Source organism: Scyliorhinus torazame, chromosome 16 (genome assembly GCF_047496885.1).
Source record: "Scyliorhinus torazame isolate Kashiwa2021f chromosome 16, sScyTor2.1, whole genome shotgun sequence".
Taxonomy (NCBI): domain Eukaryota; kingdom Metazoa; phylum Chordata; class Chondrichthyes; order Carcharhiniformes; family Scyliorhinidae; genus Scyliorhinus; species Scyliorhinus torazame.
Window position 1 is genome coordinate 163,757,568 of NC_092722.1, and position 17,975 is coordinate 163,775,542.

At 49.4% G+C, this 17,975-nt stretch overlaps 1 protein-coding gene across 1 annotated transcript in view; it reads right to left on the reverse strand.

Annotated features, from left to right (window-relative positions):
• Positions 1 to 17,975, reverse strand: part of gucy2g (guanylate cyclase 2g) — a 128,453-nt gene that overhangs the window by 29,537 nt on the left and 80,941 nt on the right. The window contains exons 16-17 of the mRNA XM_072477630.1: positions 12,152 to 12,323; positions 10,967 to 11,107 (exon numbers count right to left, since the gene is read on the reverse strand). Coding sequence (XP_072333731.1) covers positions 10,967 to 11,107; positions 12,152 to 12,323 — 313 coding nt within the window. The remainder of the gene's footprint in view (positions 1 to 10,966; positions 11,108 to 12,151; positions 12,324 to 17,975) is intronic.

A 17,975-nucleotide genomic window follows, 5' to 3' on the forward strand; every position in this document is an offset into this window, starting at 1 on the left:
TTTTTTCGTGTTACATATTTTCTGTATAGTGTTAAAGAAAATTGAACAAAATAGGTAGATAAGTGATGACACGTACAAATCATGATGACAGTGATGATTATACAATACCAAATAATATGTATATGAGTCCAAAGTTCATGAATTAATATGGTTGAGTGGCTGTCTTTTTTTGTTATTGAAGTGTCGATGTTGCTGTTGTCATTTCCTTGTGAACGCCGTCAGTGTCCCTGTGCTTAAGGAACCAAGAAGTCATCAGGAGGTGTTCAAATGGTCAAATTACTTCGTTGTCTGATTTGGCCTCTTTTTTTCTATGCTTGTGGTAGCGATGCAGTATGTCATCCGTGTTGTCTGACCTGGACTGTTTCATGTGATAGCGATATTGATGCCGTATGTCAGCAGCCTTGAAAGCTGGTTTGCTTGTTAGTAGTGGAGCAAACTTGAACCGGTGAGATTCATTGTCATGCCATGGTATGTCTATACTCTGGCCAGTGTTAGGAGCTCTGCTGTTGCAATGTCCTGCATTTGCAGAGTCGTACTATGTCGTACCAGCCGTTGTTCCATTGTTGTTGGTTTTGTCGGCTTGTTGTTGACGTTGGTACGCTTCTTGTTGTTATCTTTGTTGGTTTTATTGTTACCTTTGTTGCGCTCAATGACCACACCGAGTGGAGAATTCGAGTCCATCACAAAGTTACTTGTGTCAGTGTCCTTTGTGGCATCTGCTGTTTCATTGAGCATTTTGTCTTTGATTCCTCGGCGCTCCCCCTCTGGAGTCATGTCCGGTTCACTGGAATCATCTTTGGCTTGTCGATGCTCCCCGTCTGGAGTCTGTTTTAGTTCACATGAATCAGCTTTGGTTTCTTGACACTCCCCATCCGGAGTCATTTCAGGTTCACTTGAATCATCTGAGGTGTCACTTGAATCATCTGAGGTGTCTTGATGCTCCCCGTCCGGAGTCAAAACGTTCAGGGATACATGTTCTTGTGGAGAGGCTCGAGTGGATGAGGTTTGAATTAATGTGGTGTCACTGGAGTCATTAGTAACCTCACTTTGATCGTTGAGTGCCTCTGTACATACTAGCTGAGGTCTGTCAGTCTCGCTGAGATGTTGCACATCTTGTATGGGAATTGTGAAGCGTTTGTCACGTGTTTCACATACAGTGGGTAGACCTTCAGTGTCTTCTTGTTGGTTAGATGAGCTGGGTAGACTGTCAGAGTCTTCTTCTGGTGGCTCAAATAATCTGGGTAGACTATCATAGTCTTCTTGCTGTGTACTTGAGCGTGGCAGACTGCTGCTGGTTGCTCAGATGAGGTTGCTAGACCTTCATGGTCTTGTTCATGCAAGGACTGCTCTCTGGAGTCTTGCATTGCTTCCTATCGTGGAGTCTGTCAACGAGCTCGCTGTGGAGGCTTGTACTGCTCTCTCTGTGGTGTCCGGCATCGTTCCCTGTGTGAAGTCATGCAGTGGTCTCGCTGTGGAATTGATCTGTGCGCTCTCAACGGAGTTGTGCAATGGTCTCACTGTGGAGTCTTTCTGTGTTCTCTGTGTGGAGACGTGCAGTGGTCTCGCTGTGGAGTCCGTCATCGCTTTCTGTGCGGAGCCGGGGACTCTTCGTGGTGCGTGGCCCACTGATTTGGCGTCAGGGCGCTCTCTGTGGGCTTGTACCTCTCTCAGTCTCTTGGCATCAGGCCGCTCTCTGTGGGCTTGTACCTCTCTCTGTCTCTTGGTGTCAGGCCGCAGCAGAATCCTGTACTTCTGGGTTAGGATGTCGTCTGTGCTGGGTGGAGGATCCTCAAATCCGAAGAACTCGTCCATGTCTTTGTCGAATTCTTCACTGTACAACACATCTCGTTGCGGTTCGGATTTGGTACTGAGGTCGCCACGTCCAAAGAAGGCATCAACGTCCTGAGTCGTAGTCTTCAAGGACCAAATCATTTCTTTGGGCGGTGCTAACTGCTTGTTGCAGGAGGTTACTTTCAGCTACTGGTCGAAGTTCAGGCATTGTGCTATCATTCCAGGTGAAAGAATTGTGTTTTACAGCTTTAAAATGTGTTTTCCTTATTTTCTGGCATTTCCTCTTTAAGTGTGCGTGGTCCGGGGCCTCTGACGTCATGACGCGTGTGACGTAGAGTGTAGAAATGGATTGCGCATGGCCAGATTGTTTTTCCTGTAAGTCCTTTACTGTGCGCTCTTTGTGCAACTACGCATGCGCGGCTTCTCGCACATGCGCAAAACACCGTTTTGCCGGTACACTTCTTCTGGGGAACTGCGCATGTGCGGCTTCTTTCTCAAGATGGCTGCCAATCAAAACTGCTGTTTTCTTCTGCTGCAAGCCTACCTGTGTCTCGTGGTGAGTATAGGCGCCTCTTTTAACGATCTCTCTTGTGTTTTCCTCGCAGTATTTTTCAAACTTGTCCAGGACTGCCTGGACGGCTCTCTTGTCTTGCCCTTAGGAGAACTTGAAGGTCTTGATGATTCCTGCTGCACTTTCACCCGCAATGGTGAGCAGAAACTCTATCTTCTCTGCATCCGCCATGCCATCTAGGTCGGACGCTACCAGGTGGATCTCAAATATCTGTTTGAATGCACGCCAGTTGCCACTGAGATTGCCATGTTACCTGAGCTGCTGAGGAACTGGAATCTCGAACATCTTGCCTGGGTGCTGTTGCTGGTAGTCACGGATCTTGAGTTGAACTACATAGATTCAACAGGACACTACTGGTACCATGTTGTGTTATGCTTCTTCATGTAGCATAAGCTGCTTCCTTGATGTATGCTCTGACAAAGGAAGGTTCAGACTTGGAGATAGGTTTAACACATTTATTGAACAGTTAACAATTCTCCTACTGGAGTTCGACTCTCCTGCTAATCTTGCTATAGCAACTCAGTCTAACTGATCAGTCTGCTCTAAGCCATGTGGTGGGTGTGATGCTTGCCATCTGCCCCTGTGCCTTTATCTGAGTGTCGCCTGTGGAAAAGAGAAAGAGCATGTTTGCCCTGTCCTTTTATATGGGTTGCCCCCTTGTGGTAGTGTCACCTCTGGGTGTCTTGACTGTCCATTGGTTGTGTCCTATTCTATGTGTTCACTAGCTGTATGTCTGCATGCCATGACATCTCCAGCGCTCCCTCTAGTGTTTACTTAGTTGTAGTGTATTTGCATTAACCCCTTGTGTATTTACAGTGATGCATATCACCACAGGGCCCATGCTGTTTGTTGTTTATATAAATGATTTCGATATGAATGTAGGAGGGTTGATCAGTAAGTTTGCGGATGATATGAAAATTGGTGGGGTGATAAATAGTGAGGTGGATAGCCTCAGATTACAGGAGGATACAGACAGGCTGGCCAGATAGGCTGATCAGTGGCAACAGGATTTCAATCCAAGTAAGTGTGAGGTGATGACTTGGGCAGGCCAAACAAGGCAAACAGCAGGACCCTGGGAAGCACCAAGGATCATAGGGGCCTTGGTGTGCATATAGCAAGGCCCCTATGATTCTCGGTGCTTCCCAGGGTCCTGGTCCCTTCAGGTTCAGAGCAGCTAGGTACAGTGGTTAAGAAGGCATATGGTGTTCTTGCCTTTATTAGCTGAGGCACAGAGTTGAAGAGCAGGGATGAAAGAGAAAATGCTGTAAACTCTCAGCAGGTCTGGCAGCATCTGTAGGGAGAGAAAAGAGCTCACGCTTCGAATCCGATGACTCTTTGTCAAAGAAACTCAATTGTATTGAACTGTATTAAACACTGGTTACGACACAGTTAGAGTATTGTGTGCATTTCTGGAATACACATTATAGGAGGGATGTGATAGCACTGGAAAGGGTGCGGAGGAGATCTACCAGGATGTTGCCTGGGCTGGAGAGTTTTAGCTGGGAAAAGAGATTGGATAGACTGTTTTTTTTTCTTCCTTGGAGCAGAGGAGACATGGGGGACATGATTAAGATGTATAAAATTATGACGGGCATAGACAGAGGGGAGAGGAATAAACCTTTCCCCTCGGTGGAGGGATTCATGATCAGGGGGCATAGATTTAAGGTAAGGGGCAGCAGGTTTAGAGAGGTGGTGAGGAAAACCTTTTTCACCAAGATGGTGGTGGGAGTCTGGAATTCACTGCCTGAAGGGATGGTGGGGGCAGAGACCATCAGAACATTTAAGAAGTATTTAGATGTGCACACAAGGCCAAGTGCTGGAAAATGGGATTAGGATAGGTAGGTGGTTATTTTTGACCGGCGCAGTGATGATGGGCCGAAAAGCCTTTTCTGTGCTGTAGACCTCTATTACTATGAGAGGGTCGTTAATCTTTGGAATTCTCTTCTACAGAGATCGGTGGAGGCTGGGGTATTGAACCAAGATCTTATTGAATGGTGGAGCAGACTAGATGGGCCAAATCTACTGCTGCTCCCATTCTTACGATCTTATTTCCCTGTAAGATATTGGTGCTCCTGCAATTCAAGTCTCTCGCCCGGCCCTGATGTCAATCCCTCCTCCCATTGTTGTTGGTCATTGCTTCAGTTGCTTGGACATCAAATTCTGGAATTCCCTCTCAGAACCTCTCTGCCACTCAACCTTTCTGTCCTACTTTAAAACGCTCCTTAGATCCTACCTGTTTGATTCCACTTGCAAGTCTCTTCCTGCACCTAGTGGGTGCAATAACGCAGACCTCCCGGAACTGGTCGCTAGTCTGTCACCAGAGGCCTATAGTTTGAGGGGTGCCACTCCACACCAAACATGGCTGACCAGGAATCTCTCTCCATTTTACCACCAGCCATTGGTGGCTTTGGAAGGATTTGCAGGTTGGCACACAGTCATAACCCCCTCAGGGGTCAGAATCTACATTGTAATAGAACATAGAACAATACAGCGCAGTACAGGCCCTTCGGCCCACGATGTTGCACCGAAACAAAAGCCATCTAACCTACACTATGCCATTATCATCCATATGTTTATCCAATAAACTTTTAAATGCCCTCAATGTTGGCGAGTTCACTACTGTAGCAGGTAGGGCATTCCACGGCCTCACTACTCTTTGCGTAAAGAACCTACCTCTGACCTCTGTCCTATATCTATTACCCCTCAGTTTAAAGTTATGTCCCCTCGTGCCAGCCATATCCATCCGCGGGAGAAGGCTCTCACTGTCCACCCTATCCAACCCCCTGATCATTTTGTATGCCTCTATTAAGTCTCCTCTTAACCTTCTTCTCTCCAACGAAAACAACCTCAAGTCCATCAGCCTATCCTCATAAGATTTTCCCTCCATACCAGGCAACATCCTGGTAAATCTCCTCTGCACCCGCTCCAAAGCCTCCACGTCCTTCCTATAATGCGGTGACCAGAACTGTACGCAATACTCCAAATGCGGCCGTACCAGAGTACTGTACAGCTGCAACATGACCTCCCGACTCCGGAACTCAATCCCTCTACCAATAAAGGCCAACACTCCATAGGCCTTCTTCACAACCCTATCAACCTGGATGGCAACTTTCAGGGATCTATGTACATGGACACCTAGATCCCTCTGCTCATCCACACTTTCAAGAACTTTACCATTAGCCAAATATTCCACATTCCTGTTATTCCTTCCAAAGTGAATCACCTCACACTTCTCTACATTAAACTCCATTTGCCACCTCTCATCCCAGCTCTGCGGCTTATCTATATCCCTCTGTAACCTGCTACATCCTTCCACACTATCGACAACACCACCGACTTTAGTATCGTCTGCAAATTTACTCACCCACCGTTCTGCGCCTTCCTCTAGGTCATTGATAAAAATGACAAACAGCAATGGCCCCAGAACAGATCCTTGTGGTACTCCACTTGTGACTGTACTTCATTCTGAACATTTCCCATCAACCACCACCCTCTGTCTTCTTTCAGCTAGCCAATTTCTGATCCACATCTCTAAATCACCCTCAATCCCCAGCCTCCGTATTTTTTGCAATAGCCTACCGTGGGGAACCTTATCAAACGCTTTGCTAAAATCCATATACACCACATCAACTGCTCTACCCTCGTCTACCTGTTCAGTCACCTTCTCAAAGAACTCAATAAGGTTTGTGAGGCATGACCTACCCTTCACAAAGCCATGCTGACTATCCTTGATCATATTATTCCTATCTAGATGATTATAAATCTTGTCTTTTATAATCCCCTCCAAGACTTTACCCACTACAGACGTGAGGCTCACCGGTCTATAGTTGCCGGGGTTGTCTCTGCTCCCCTTTTTGAACAAAGGAACCACATTTGCTGTCCTCCAGTCCTCTGGCACTATTCCTGTAGCCAATGATGACATAAAAATCAAAGCCAAAGGTCCAGCAATCTCGTCCCTGGCCTCCCAGAGAATCCTAGGATAAATCCCATCAGGTCCCGGGGACTTATCTATTTTCAGCCTGTCCAGAATTGCCAACACCTCTTCCCTACGTACCTCAATGCCATCTATTCTATTAGCCTGGGGCTCAGCATTCTCCTCCACAACATTATCTTTTTCCTGAGTGAATACTGACGAAAAATATTCATTTAGTATCTCGCCTATCCCTTCAGACTCCACACACAATTTCCCATCCCTGTCCTTGACTGGTCCTACTCTTTCCCTAGTCATTCGCTTATTCCTGACATACCTATAGAAAGCTTTTGGGTTTTCCTTGATCCTTCCTGCCAAATACTTCTCATGTCCCCTCCTTGCTCGTCTTAGCTCTCTCTTTAGATCCTTCCTCGCTACCTTGTAACTATCCATCGCCCCAACCGAAACTTCACACTTCATCTTCACATAGGCCTCCTTCTTCCTCTTAACAAGAGATTCCACTTCTTTGGTAAACCACGGTTCCCTCGCTCGACGCCTTCCTCCCTGTCTGACCGGTACATACTTATCAAGAACACGCAGTAGCTGATCCTTGAACAAGCCCCACCTATCCAGTGTGCCCAACACTTGCAGCCTACTTCTCCACCTTATCCCCCCCAAGTCACGTCTAATGGCATCATAATTGCCCTTCCCCCAGCTATAACTCTTGCCCTGCGGTGTATACTTATCCCTTTCCATCATTAACGTAAACGTCACCGAATTGTGGTCACTGTCCCCAAAGTGCTCTCCTACCTCCAAATCCAACACCTGGCCTGGTTCATTACCCAAAACCAAATCCAACGTGGCCTCGCCTCTTGTTGGCCTGTCAACATATTGTTTCAGGAAACCCTCCTGCACACACTGTACAAAAAACGACCCATCTATTGTACTCGAACTATACCTTTTCCAGTCAATATTTGGAAAGTTAAAGTCTCCCATAATAACTACCCTGTTACTTTCGCTCATATCCAGAATCATCTTCGCCATCCTTTCCTCTACATCCCTAGAACTATTAGGAGGCCTATAAAAAACTCCCAACAGGGTGACCTCTCCTTTCCTGTTTCTAACTTCAGCCCATACTACCTCGGAAGAAGAGTCCCCATCTAGCATCCTCTCCGCCACCGTAATACTGCTCTTGACTAGCAGCGCCACACCTCCCCCTCTTTTGCCTCCTTCTCTGAGCTTACTAAAACACCTAAACCCCGGAACCTGCAACATCCATTCCTGTCCCTGCTCTATCCATGTCTCCGAAATGGCCACAACATCGAAGTCCCAGGTACCAACCCATGCTGCCAGTTCCCCTACCTTGTTTCGTATACTCCTGGCATTGAAGTAGACACACTTCAAACCACCTACCTGAACACTGGCCCCCTCCTGCGACGTCAAATCTGTGCTCCTGACCTCTATACTCTCATTCTCCCTTACCCTAAAACTACAATCCAGGTTCCCATGCCACTGCTGCATTAGTTTAAACCCCCCCAAAGAGCACTAACAAATCTCCCCCCCAGGATATTTGTGCCCCTCAGGTTCAGATGTAGACCATCCTGTCTGTAGAGGTCCCACCTTCCCCAGAAAGAGCCCCAGTTATCCAGAAATCTGAATCCCTCCCGCCTGCACCATCCCTGTAGCCACGTGTTTAAATGCTCTCTCTCCCTATTCCTCATCTCACTATCACGTGGCACGGGCAACAACCCAGAGATAACAACTCTGTTTGTTCTAGTTCTGAGCTTCCATCCTAGCTCCCTGAAAGCCTGCCTGACATCCTTGTCCCCTTTCCTACCTATGTCGTTAGTGCCAATGTGGACCACGACTTGGGGCTGCTCCCCCTCCCCCCTAAGGACCCGGAAAACACGATCCGAGACATCACGTACCCTTGCACCTGGGAGGCAACATACCAAACGTGAGTCTCTCACGCTCCCACAAAATCTCCTATCTGTGCCCCTGACTATAGAGTCCCCAATTACTAATGCTCTGCTCCTCTCCCCCTTCCCTTCTGAGCAACAGGGACCGACTCCGTGCCAGAGGCCCGTACCCCATGGCTTACCCCTGGTAAGTCGTCCCCCCCACAAGTATCCAAAGCGGTATACTTGTTTCTCAGGGGAACGACCGCAGGGGATCCCTGCACTGACTGTTTTTCCCCAGTCCCTCTTACAGTTACCCACCTATCTCCAATCTTTGGTGTAACTAATTCCCTGAAGCTGCTATCTATGACCCCTTCTGCCTCCCGAATGATCCAAAGTTCTTCCAACTCCAGCTCCAGTTCCCTAACTCGGTCTTGGAGGAGCTGGAGATGGCAGCACTTCCTGCAGGTAAAATCACCAGGGACACTAACTGCATCCCTCACCTCAAACATCCTGCAGGAGGAACATTGCACTCCCTTCCCTGCCATTCCTCTAACTTTCTACCAAGATCTGGCTAACAACTAAATTAAATTTTTATAAAAAATAATAATAATATAATAAAATATGGTACTTACCTCAGACCAATGGGTTTTATTATTAGGTTAGAGGAGGAGGGCGGGTGGGAGACACTACACGTGTAGTGTCTCGGGTTTCCTCTCCACCAGAATTTATTGGTGAGGGTCTTCCCAGACGTCCGTGGGTCGACTTCCTGTTCCCGCCTAAAAAACTAATTTAAAAAAAAGAAAAATTCTCAGCTCCTGCTGAAATTGACTAACCAGCCAGCTCCACTCCCACCGAAATCGACTGGCCTGCCCCTGCAAAGACAAGTGCTTTTAAAGGACAGACTTACCTCCCAGCAACCACTTCCGCAATGCTCCCGCTGAAACTGACTCACCAGCTGTTCTCACGCCGAAATCGACTGGCCTGCCCCTGCAAAGCCAAGTGCTTTTAAAGGTTGACTTACCTCCCAGCAGCCACTTCCGCAATGCTCCAGCTGAAACTGACTCACCAGCTGTTCTCACGCCGAAATCGACTGGCCTGCCCCTGCAAAGACAAGTGCTTTTAAAGGACAGACTTACCTCCCAGCAACCACTTCCGCAATGCTCCCGCTGAAACTGACTCACCAGCTGTTCTCACGCCGAAATCGACGTAATAATAATCTTTATTGTCTTAAGTAGGCTTACATTAACACTGCAATGAAGTTACTGTGAAAAGCCCCTAATCGCCACATTCCGGCACCTGTTCGGGTACACAGAGGGAGAATTCAGAATGTCCAAATGACCTAACAGCACGTCTTTCGGGACTTGTGGGAGATTCCCCTCCTACATTGTATTAGATTCCCCTCCTACAGCTTGCAATATGAACTCCTCAGGTGATTAGGAGGTGGGGCTTCCTCCAAATTGGCAGAATCCCCACAGGAAGGGTGGCACGGTTGCACAGTGGTTAGCACTGATGCTTCTCAGCACCAGGGTTCCAGGTTTGATTCCTGTCTTGGGTCACTGTCTGTGCGGAGTATGCACGTTCTCCCCGTGTCTGCGTGAGTTTCCTCCGGGTGCTCTGGTTTCCTCCCACACATCTGGGAGCAGTCTGGGAGAGAACATTGAGAGAAATGGAGTAGAGTTCTTATATTGTGGAGTATTAGAATAAACCTTGTTGTATCCTGTTTATCTGGCTACGTGTAGAGTCCTTGCCTTTGGTCACAACACACACTCAACCTGTTGACTGTGTTCTGAACACATCTTCCTTGGCCACCAAATCCTAGGGTGGGACTTGAACTTGGACCTTCTAGGTCAGAGGCAGGAACGCTGCCCACTCCGCCACAAGACCTCCTCCTCTTTGACCAAGCCTTGCCCTAACAAGCTTTGCCGCCTGTCCTTATGCTGCTCAGTGTTAAGCTTTGTTTGGTGACTCTCCAGCGAAGCATCTTGGGATGTTTGACTATATTAAAAGGTGCGATAATAATATAAGTTTTTATTCTTTTGTCTGAGGTTCTAGATGCTGTTTCTCTTGCTATCAGCTTGCACTATCAGCAACTTGCCATGCATTAAAAACTTAAAACCTTAACTGGGGTAAGGTAGGTCTAACTAATTGCAAGCATCTACAGATACCCTACTGCACCAAAACCTGGCTCATTATGTCATGATTCAGTCTGAATTTGTTAAATATGAATGAAATGAAAATCGCTTATTGTCACAAGTAGGCTTCAAATGAAGTTACTGTGAAAAGCCCCTAGTCGCCACATTCCGGCACCTGTTCGGGGAGGCTGTTACGGGAATTGAACCATGCTGCTGGCCTGCCTTGGTCTGCTTTCAAAGCCAGCAATTTAGCCCTGTGCTAAACAGCCCTGTCCGTAAAAGTGAATGTTCTATCTGATCCAGAAAGACCCAGAATTTGTGATTGTTCAGAATCTTCTTGTATAATCATCATTGTTCTATTTTTTTTTAAATTTAGAGCACCCAATTCATTTTTTCCAACTAAAGGGCAATTTAGCGTGGCCAATCCACCTAGCCTGCACATCTTTCGGTTGTGGGGACGAAACCCACACAAACATGGGGAGAATGTGCAAACTCCACACGGACAGTGACCCAGAGCCGGGATTGAGCCTAGGACCTCGGCGATCATTGTTCTATTTACTATTAGAATCGTGTTTTAAAGTACTGCAGATAAGAATAGTATTTTGTGAGGATAACACTTCTTCACAGAGCTGCTCAATGTCAAAACTCCAAGAAACAATACCTTGGCAGCAAGTTGGACAGGAGCTTATCTGTCTTCCCCTTCTCCACCATGAGTTGGTTTGTTCTTTCTTGAACGACTTCTTCGAGATGAGTAGCATATTTTTCCAGTTTATCTACCATGTTGTCGAGAATGCTCACTTCACTATAAAAATAAAAGATAACTGCTTCACTATTAAAACAGCACTGATATAATGTGCTCGCCTCCATAGTTCATTTTTGCCCCTCACAGGAACTGGAATCCAACCAGTACTGAAGGGATGGCCGTTCAAACACATGCACAAACGTTGAACATCCATTGGTTGAGAGGCTTTCATCAAACTGCAAACCAGCAAAACAACTGAAGGATGCAATCGAGACCTCAGTCTGTTAGCCACTGGCAATTGAACACTCAAAATTCAGTAAAACAAACACAACAAAATACTCAAGTTGCTGCAAAACAGAAGTAGAAAATTCGGGGAACACTAAGAAAGTCAGGCTGCATCCCTGGAGAGAGGATGGCTCTGATGAAGGAGCTTACAGTGTCTGCCAGTACATTTGATGCCTTCCACAGTGGCTACTATAATGACTGGAGAATGTACTTGACATTCGTTATAACATTATTTGCTTGATAGGTAAGCTTAAAAGGGGGCCACTCTTGCTTTATAATTTTGGGACAAACCAGTCTCTCCTTGTTGGTGTATTTAGGAAACACATCCACGGGTAGAGAGGGGGCCAAAGGTGTATTGTACTGACAATAGCATTGTGCATTTTGTCCACTTGAGGCTACCATACACACATGTACCAGCAGAGGGAGTCTGCTATGAAGAGAAACTGGAGGAACCACATTTAGCAGCTTGTGTGGTTCTAATTCTAAATGTCTCTGGTGAAAAATGTTGCTGTTTCTGTCCCAAAAATGTCCCAAATTGCCTTTCATTTGAAAGTGCCACATATTTACTGGATGTATCATTAACTTCCAGTTATGGTTTAAACAATATGTTGCTTATGCAGTTCTCTCATAACATAACCGCGCCAACAATATATCCTTAATTAGACGTTTAACAGCAACAGATCCGAAAAGGAGAACCCCAACTGTAAATGCAAAGCTTTTTTTGCAACAGGGTTATTGAGAACTCTTTCCCAATTGTCATGAGATGTTAATTCCTAAGAAAAGCAAAAAGCCTATCAGTGTCAGACTTTTCAAACTCACCCTTCTGGGCTTGCCCTTCGCAATGCTTGTTTGATTGAACGAAAGTTTGGTCTCCTATCTGCACATTCATCCCAGCAGGCTTGCAGCAGAGTGAAGATCTGGTCATTGCACTTTTCAGCTGCCAGCGTAGGTCTCAGTTGTGTCTCCGGGTTTATGATTCTATTGATAATTTCTAAATAAAATAAAATGGGTAATGAAAAAATATTGTAGCAACTCCAGATAGCTTTTTAGACACCAAAATATGTTTCATTGATAAATTCCTTGAGTTATTCTGAGCACCAATTGCTGTTGAACCGGATCAGTGGATTCGACATTTCTAATCTTCTCTAGCAGGAAGGAACATAGGAACAGAAATAGGCCATTCAGCCCCTCGAGCCTGTAACGCTATTTAATAATCTCTATCTCAACTTCCTTTACCCACCATGTGCCGCATAAGAGACTGATCCAGAAGGCGAGATCGGAGGGGATTGGGGTAGAGTACTAGATTTTATTAAGGATTGGCTAACTGATAGAAAGCAGAGGGTCGGGATAAATGGGTCCTTCTCTGGCTGGGGAACTGCAACTAGCGGGAAGCCACAGAGGTCAGTCCTCAGACCTCAACTGTTTACAATCTATATAAATGATCTGCAAGCAGGGACAGAGTGTAACATAACAAAATGTGCGGATGATACAAAAATAGGCGGAAAAGCAGGCAGTGAAGAGGAGATAAAGATTTTACAGACGGGACATAAATAGGCGAGGAGACTGGGCCAAAATTTGGCAGATACAGTTTAATGTGGATAAATGTCAGCTTATCCATTTTTGCTGAAAAAATAGAAAAGCAAATTATTATCTAAATGGAAAACAGATTCAAAATATGTCTGAGCAGAGAGTGTCTTTGTTCATGAATCACAGAAAGTCAGTATGCAGGTACAGCATGTAATTAAAAAGGCAAATAGAATGTTAGCGTTTATTGCAAAAGGACTGGAGTATAAAAGTAGAGAAGTGTTGTTGCAATTGTATAGGGTGTTGGTGAGACTGCACCTTGAGTATCATGCCTAGTTTTTGTCTCCTTACTTGAGGAAGGATGTGGTGGCATTGGAGGCAGTTCAGAGGAGGATTATTAGTTGATTAGATTGTGATAGATCATATTTTGATGAGTTAGATTGTCAAAACATGAATTTACAAATAAATTGGAAAAATATCATAGTACCTGTGTACAAATTACACATCAGGCGTTATTCTCCGACCCCCCGCCAGGTCGGAGAATCGCCGGGGGCTGGCGTGAATCCCGCCCCCGCCGGTTGCCGAAGTCTCCGGCACCGGATATTCAGCGGGGGCGGGAATCGCGCCGCGCTGGTTGGCGGGCCTTCCCGCTGGATTCTCCGGCCCGGATGGGCCGAAGTCCTGCCGATAAATTGCCTGTCGTGCCGGCGTGGATTAAACCACCTTTTGAACGGCGGGACAAGGCGGCGTGGGCGGGCTCCGGGGTCCTGGGGGGGGAGCGGGGCGATCTGGCCCCAGGGGGTGCCCCCGCGGTGGCCTGGCCCGCGATCGGGGCCCACCGATCCGCGGGCGGGCCTGTGCCGTGGGGGCACTCTTTCCCTTCCGCCTCCGCCACGGTCTCCACCATGGCAGAGGCGGAAGAGACTCCCTCCACTACGCAGGCGTGGGAAACTGTCAGCGGCCGCTGACGCTCCCGCGCATGCGCCGCCCGGAGATGTCATTTCCGCGCCAGCTGGCGGGGCAACAAAGGCCGTTTCTGCCAGCTGGCGGGGCAGAAATTCCTCCGGCGCCGGCCTAGCCCCTCAATGTTGGGGCTCGGCCCCCAAAGATGCGGAGCATTCCGCACCTTTGGGGCGGCGCGATGCCCGTCTGATTGGCGCCGTTTTGGGCGCCAGTCGGCGGACATCGCGCCGCTTCAGGAGAATTTCGCCCCTGATTTAATTCATTGAACATAAACAACAGACCAAAACATTCAAGCCATTCAGGAAACCCTGCAGAGTTGAGGCTGGATATTTCCACCATTCATGGCGGCAGCATCTTCTGGTACACATCCACCGCGGACTTCCTGGCGGCGAGGAATATATTTAATGGGAAATCCTGTTGACAATGGCAGGACCAGAATATTCCGTTTCCAGTCAATGGAAGGCTGCCTCCATGTAACACGTGATGGGTTGCGCAGAAAATCCCACCTGACATTTGCGTAGTGACACGGTGGTTAGCACTGTTGCCTCACAGAGCCAGGGGTCAAGGGTTTGATTCCGGTGACTGTGGTGACTGTGTATGGCGTTTGTACGTTCTCCCCGTCTCTGCGTGGGTTTCCTCACGCAGTCAAAAGATGTGCAGGTTAGGTTGGTTGACTATGCTAAATTGCCCCGGAGTGTCCAAAGATGTGCAGGTTAGGTTGGATTATGGGAGGAAGGGAAGGGGTGTGGTCAGAGGTAGAGAGCTCTCTCAGAGGGTTGGTGCAGACTTGATGGGCCATATGGTCTCCTTCTGAACTGTAGAGATTCTATGGACTCTATATTTACCTTTATAGACAGTTCTGCAGCAAAACACATCAGTACTGTAAATATTTCAAACCTGTACTTGTCTTTTCCTCTCTTACCTATTTCACTGCCCCAAAAAATTACATTAAAAAGTATTAATCTGTCCGTCTTAATTCTTAAATTTCTACATTTTCTGTTCAAAACCTGAAAGCATTCGTTCCCCAGCATAGGCAGACCATGTCCCCAAACTTCTACAGAAGTTGTGCCATTAATCTCCACTAGAGGATACAAAAAAGCAATGTCAACTTCATAGTTTTATTTCCCGTCCCCCAGGTCAGCATTATGTGGACACACAGACACAAGCTGAACCATTGCCCTGCTGCTCTCTGTTGGATAGCTACTCGGATCAGGGGCGGGATTCTCCCAGCCCTGGGCCGGGCCAGAGAATCCCCGCGGACGGGCTACGCCGCCCCGACGCTGGCATGCGATTCTCCACAGAGCGGAGAACCGGCGCCGTTGGCGTGGCACCGGTCGCAGGGCGCTCTACGTGACCGGCCCGCCGATTCTCCGGCCCGGATGGGCCGAGCGGCCGTAAGAAAAGAGCCGAGTCCCAACGGTGCCGTTCTAACCTGCTCTGGGCCGGCAGGACCTCGGCATGGATGGGTCGGGTGGCAGCCTGTGGGGGGGGGGAACCGACCCCGGGGGCGGCCTCCGATGTGGCCTGGTCTGCGATCGGGGCCCTCCGATCGGCGGGCCGGCCTCTCTAGCTGGGGGCCTCCTCTCCTACGCGCCGGCCCCTGTAGTCCTGCGCCATGTTGCGTCGGGGCCGGTGCGTTGAAGGAGGCCACTGTGCATGCACGCGTTGGCGCCGGCGTCACTTCGCATGTCCGCGTTGGCATCGGTGCAACTGTGCATGTGCGGATCCTGCGGCGCACAGTTCACGCTGGGATCGGCAGCTGCAGCAGTGCGAACCGCTCCAGCGGCGGGTTTCTGGCCCCCTGTAGGGACCAGAGTTAGTCCTGGGAGTGCACACTCTGCCGCGGGATTGGACAATCCCACCCCAGATGTTTTAGAGAAATTTTAATAAACAATATTGCAATTTCTTTTGTGGTACGCTGGTGAATTTATATTTTCTAAACAACACAGGACTGCTGGTTTGCATCCACTGCTTCCAGTTACAAGCATAGGAATTAGGAGCAGGAGTGGGCCCCCGGCCCTTCAATCCTGCTCCACCATTTAATGAGATCACGACAGTTCTGATTGAAATGTCCCCACCTACCCCGATAACCTTTCGCCCCTTGCTTATCAAGAATCTATCGAGTTCTGCCTTAAAAAGATTCAAAGACTCTAGGCGGGATTCTCTGAAATGGAGGCAGAGTGTTCGCGCCATCGTGAACGCCGTCGAGGTTCACGACGGCGCAAAACGGCCCCTATCCCAACCGATTCAGGGCCTGATAATGGGCTAGGAGCGGTGCCGCGTCATTCATGCTTGCCAGGCCTTGGCGCCGCGAGAAGGTAGCGCCGCATACATGACGCGGCCGGCGCCGCATAACTGGCGTCACCCGCGCATGCGTGGGTTTGGCCGGCGCCAATCCGCGCATGCGTGGTTGCCGTCCTCTCCGAGACCGCCCCGCAAGAAGGTGTCTGACGGATCTTGCGGGGCTGCGGAAGAAAGGAGGTCCTCCTTCAGAGAGGCCGGCCCGACGATCGGTGGGCACTGATCGCGGGCCAGACCCCATTTGAGGCTCCCCCGGGCAGGATCCCAGGCAGGATCCCCCCTCCTCCCCCGCAGGCCGCCCCCCCCAGCGTTCTCGCGCTGTTCCCGCCGGCAGCGACCAGGTGTGGACGGCGCCAGGGGGAACCCGCCGTTTTGGACAGGCCGCTCAGCCCATCCGGCACTGAGAATCGCGGGGGTACCGGTGAATCGCCATTTTGGCTGTCTCGGGCGATTCACTGGACCACGACGCGCAAAACGTGATTGTGCCGATCTGGCCGCTTCCGTGAATCGCGGGCGGGCGTCGGCCCGGCGTGGCGGGAACATTTGGCGACCCAGGCGATTCTCCAAATCGGCGCGGGAGCGGAGAATCACGCCCTCTGTTCCTCCCCCTTTTGGGAAGATTTACGACTCTCTGAGAAAAAAAGATCTCCTAAACTCTTCCTAAATGGACAACCCCTTATTTCAAAACATTGGTCCCTCATTCTAGATTCTCCCGCAGTGGAAACATCCCCTCCACCTCCACTCTGTCAAGACCGCTCAGGATCTTGGGCGGGATTCTCCGGGAATTAGCGGGGCGGTCATAAACGGCGCAGTGGAGTGGCGGGAACAACTCTGGTGTCGGGCAGCCCCAAAGGTGCCGAATCCTCCGCACCTGCAGGGGCTCGGCTGGCGGCGGAGTGGTTTGCGCCTTGCCGGCCGGTGTGGAAGGCCTTTGGCGCCGCGCCAGCTGGGACCGAAGGGATTCCGCCGGCCAGCGCGGGACTGCGCATGCGCGGGAGCGTCAGCGGCTGCTGACATCATCCCCGCGCATGCGCATGGGGGGGTTCACCTTCGCGCCGGCCATCGCGGAGGCTTACACGGCCGGCGCGGAGCAATAGAGTGCCCCCATGGCACAGGTCCGCTCGCGGATCTGTGGGCCCCGATCGCGGGCCAGGCAACCGTGGGGGCACCCCCCGGGGCCAGATCGCCCCCCCCCCCGAGGACCCCGGAGCCTGCGCCGCCAGGTCCCACCGGTAAGGGACCTACTCCACTTTATGCCGGCGGGACCTGCATAGAACGGGCGGGACTTCGGCCCATCGCGGGCCGGAGAATCGCTGGGGGGAGCCCGCCGACCAGCGCTGCGCGATTCCCGCCCCCACCAAATCTCCGCCGCCGGAGAATCCGGCAGCTGGCGGGGGCGGGATTCACGTCGTCCCCCGGTGATTCGCCGACCCGGCCGGGGGAGGGGGGGGGCGGAGAATCCCGCCCCTTATGTTTCAATAAAGTCACCTCTTACTGTTCTAAACTCCAGTGGATACAAGTCTAGCCTGTGCAACCTTTCCTCATAAAACAACCAGTCCATTCCTGGTATTAGGTTTGTAAACCTTCTCTGAACTCCAAACGCACTTACGCCTTTTCTTAAACAGGGAAGCCAATAGTGTATACAGTAATCCAAATGTGGTCTCACTAATGCCCTGTGCAATTGAAAATTCACCTTCCGACTTTTAAATTCAGTTCCCTTGCAATAAATGATGACATTCTATTACCCTTCCTAATTATTTTCTGTACCTGCATACCAGCCTTTCGTGATTAGTGTGTTAGGATCCCTAGATCCCTTTACAACTCAGAGCTCTCGTATTCTCTCACCATTTAGTTT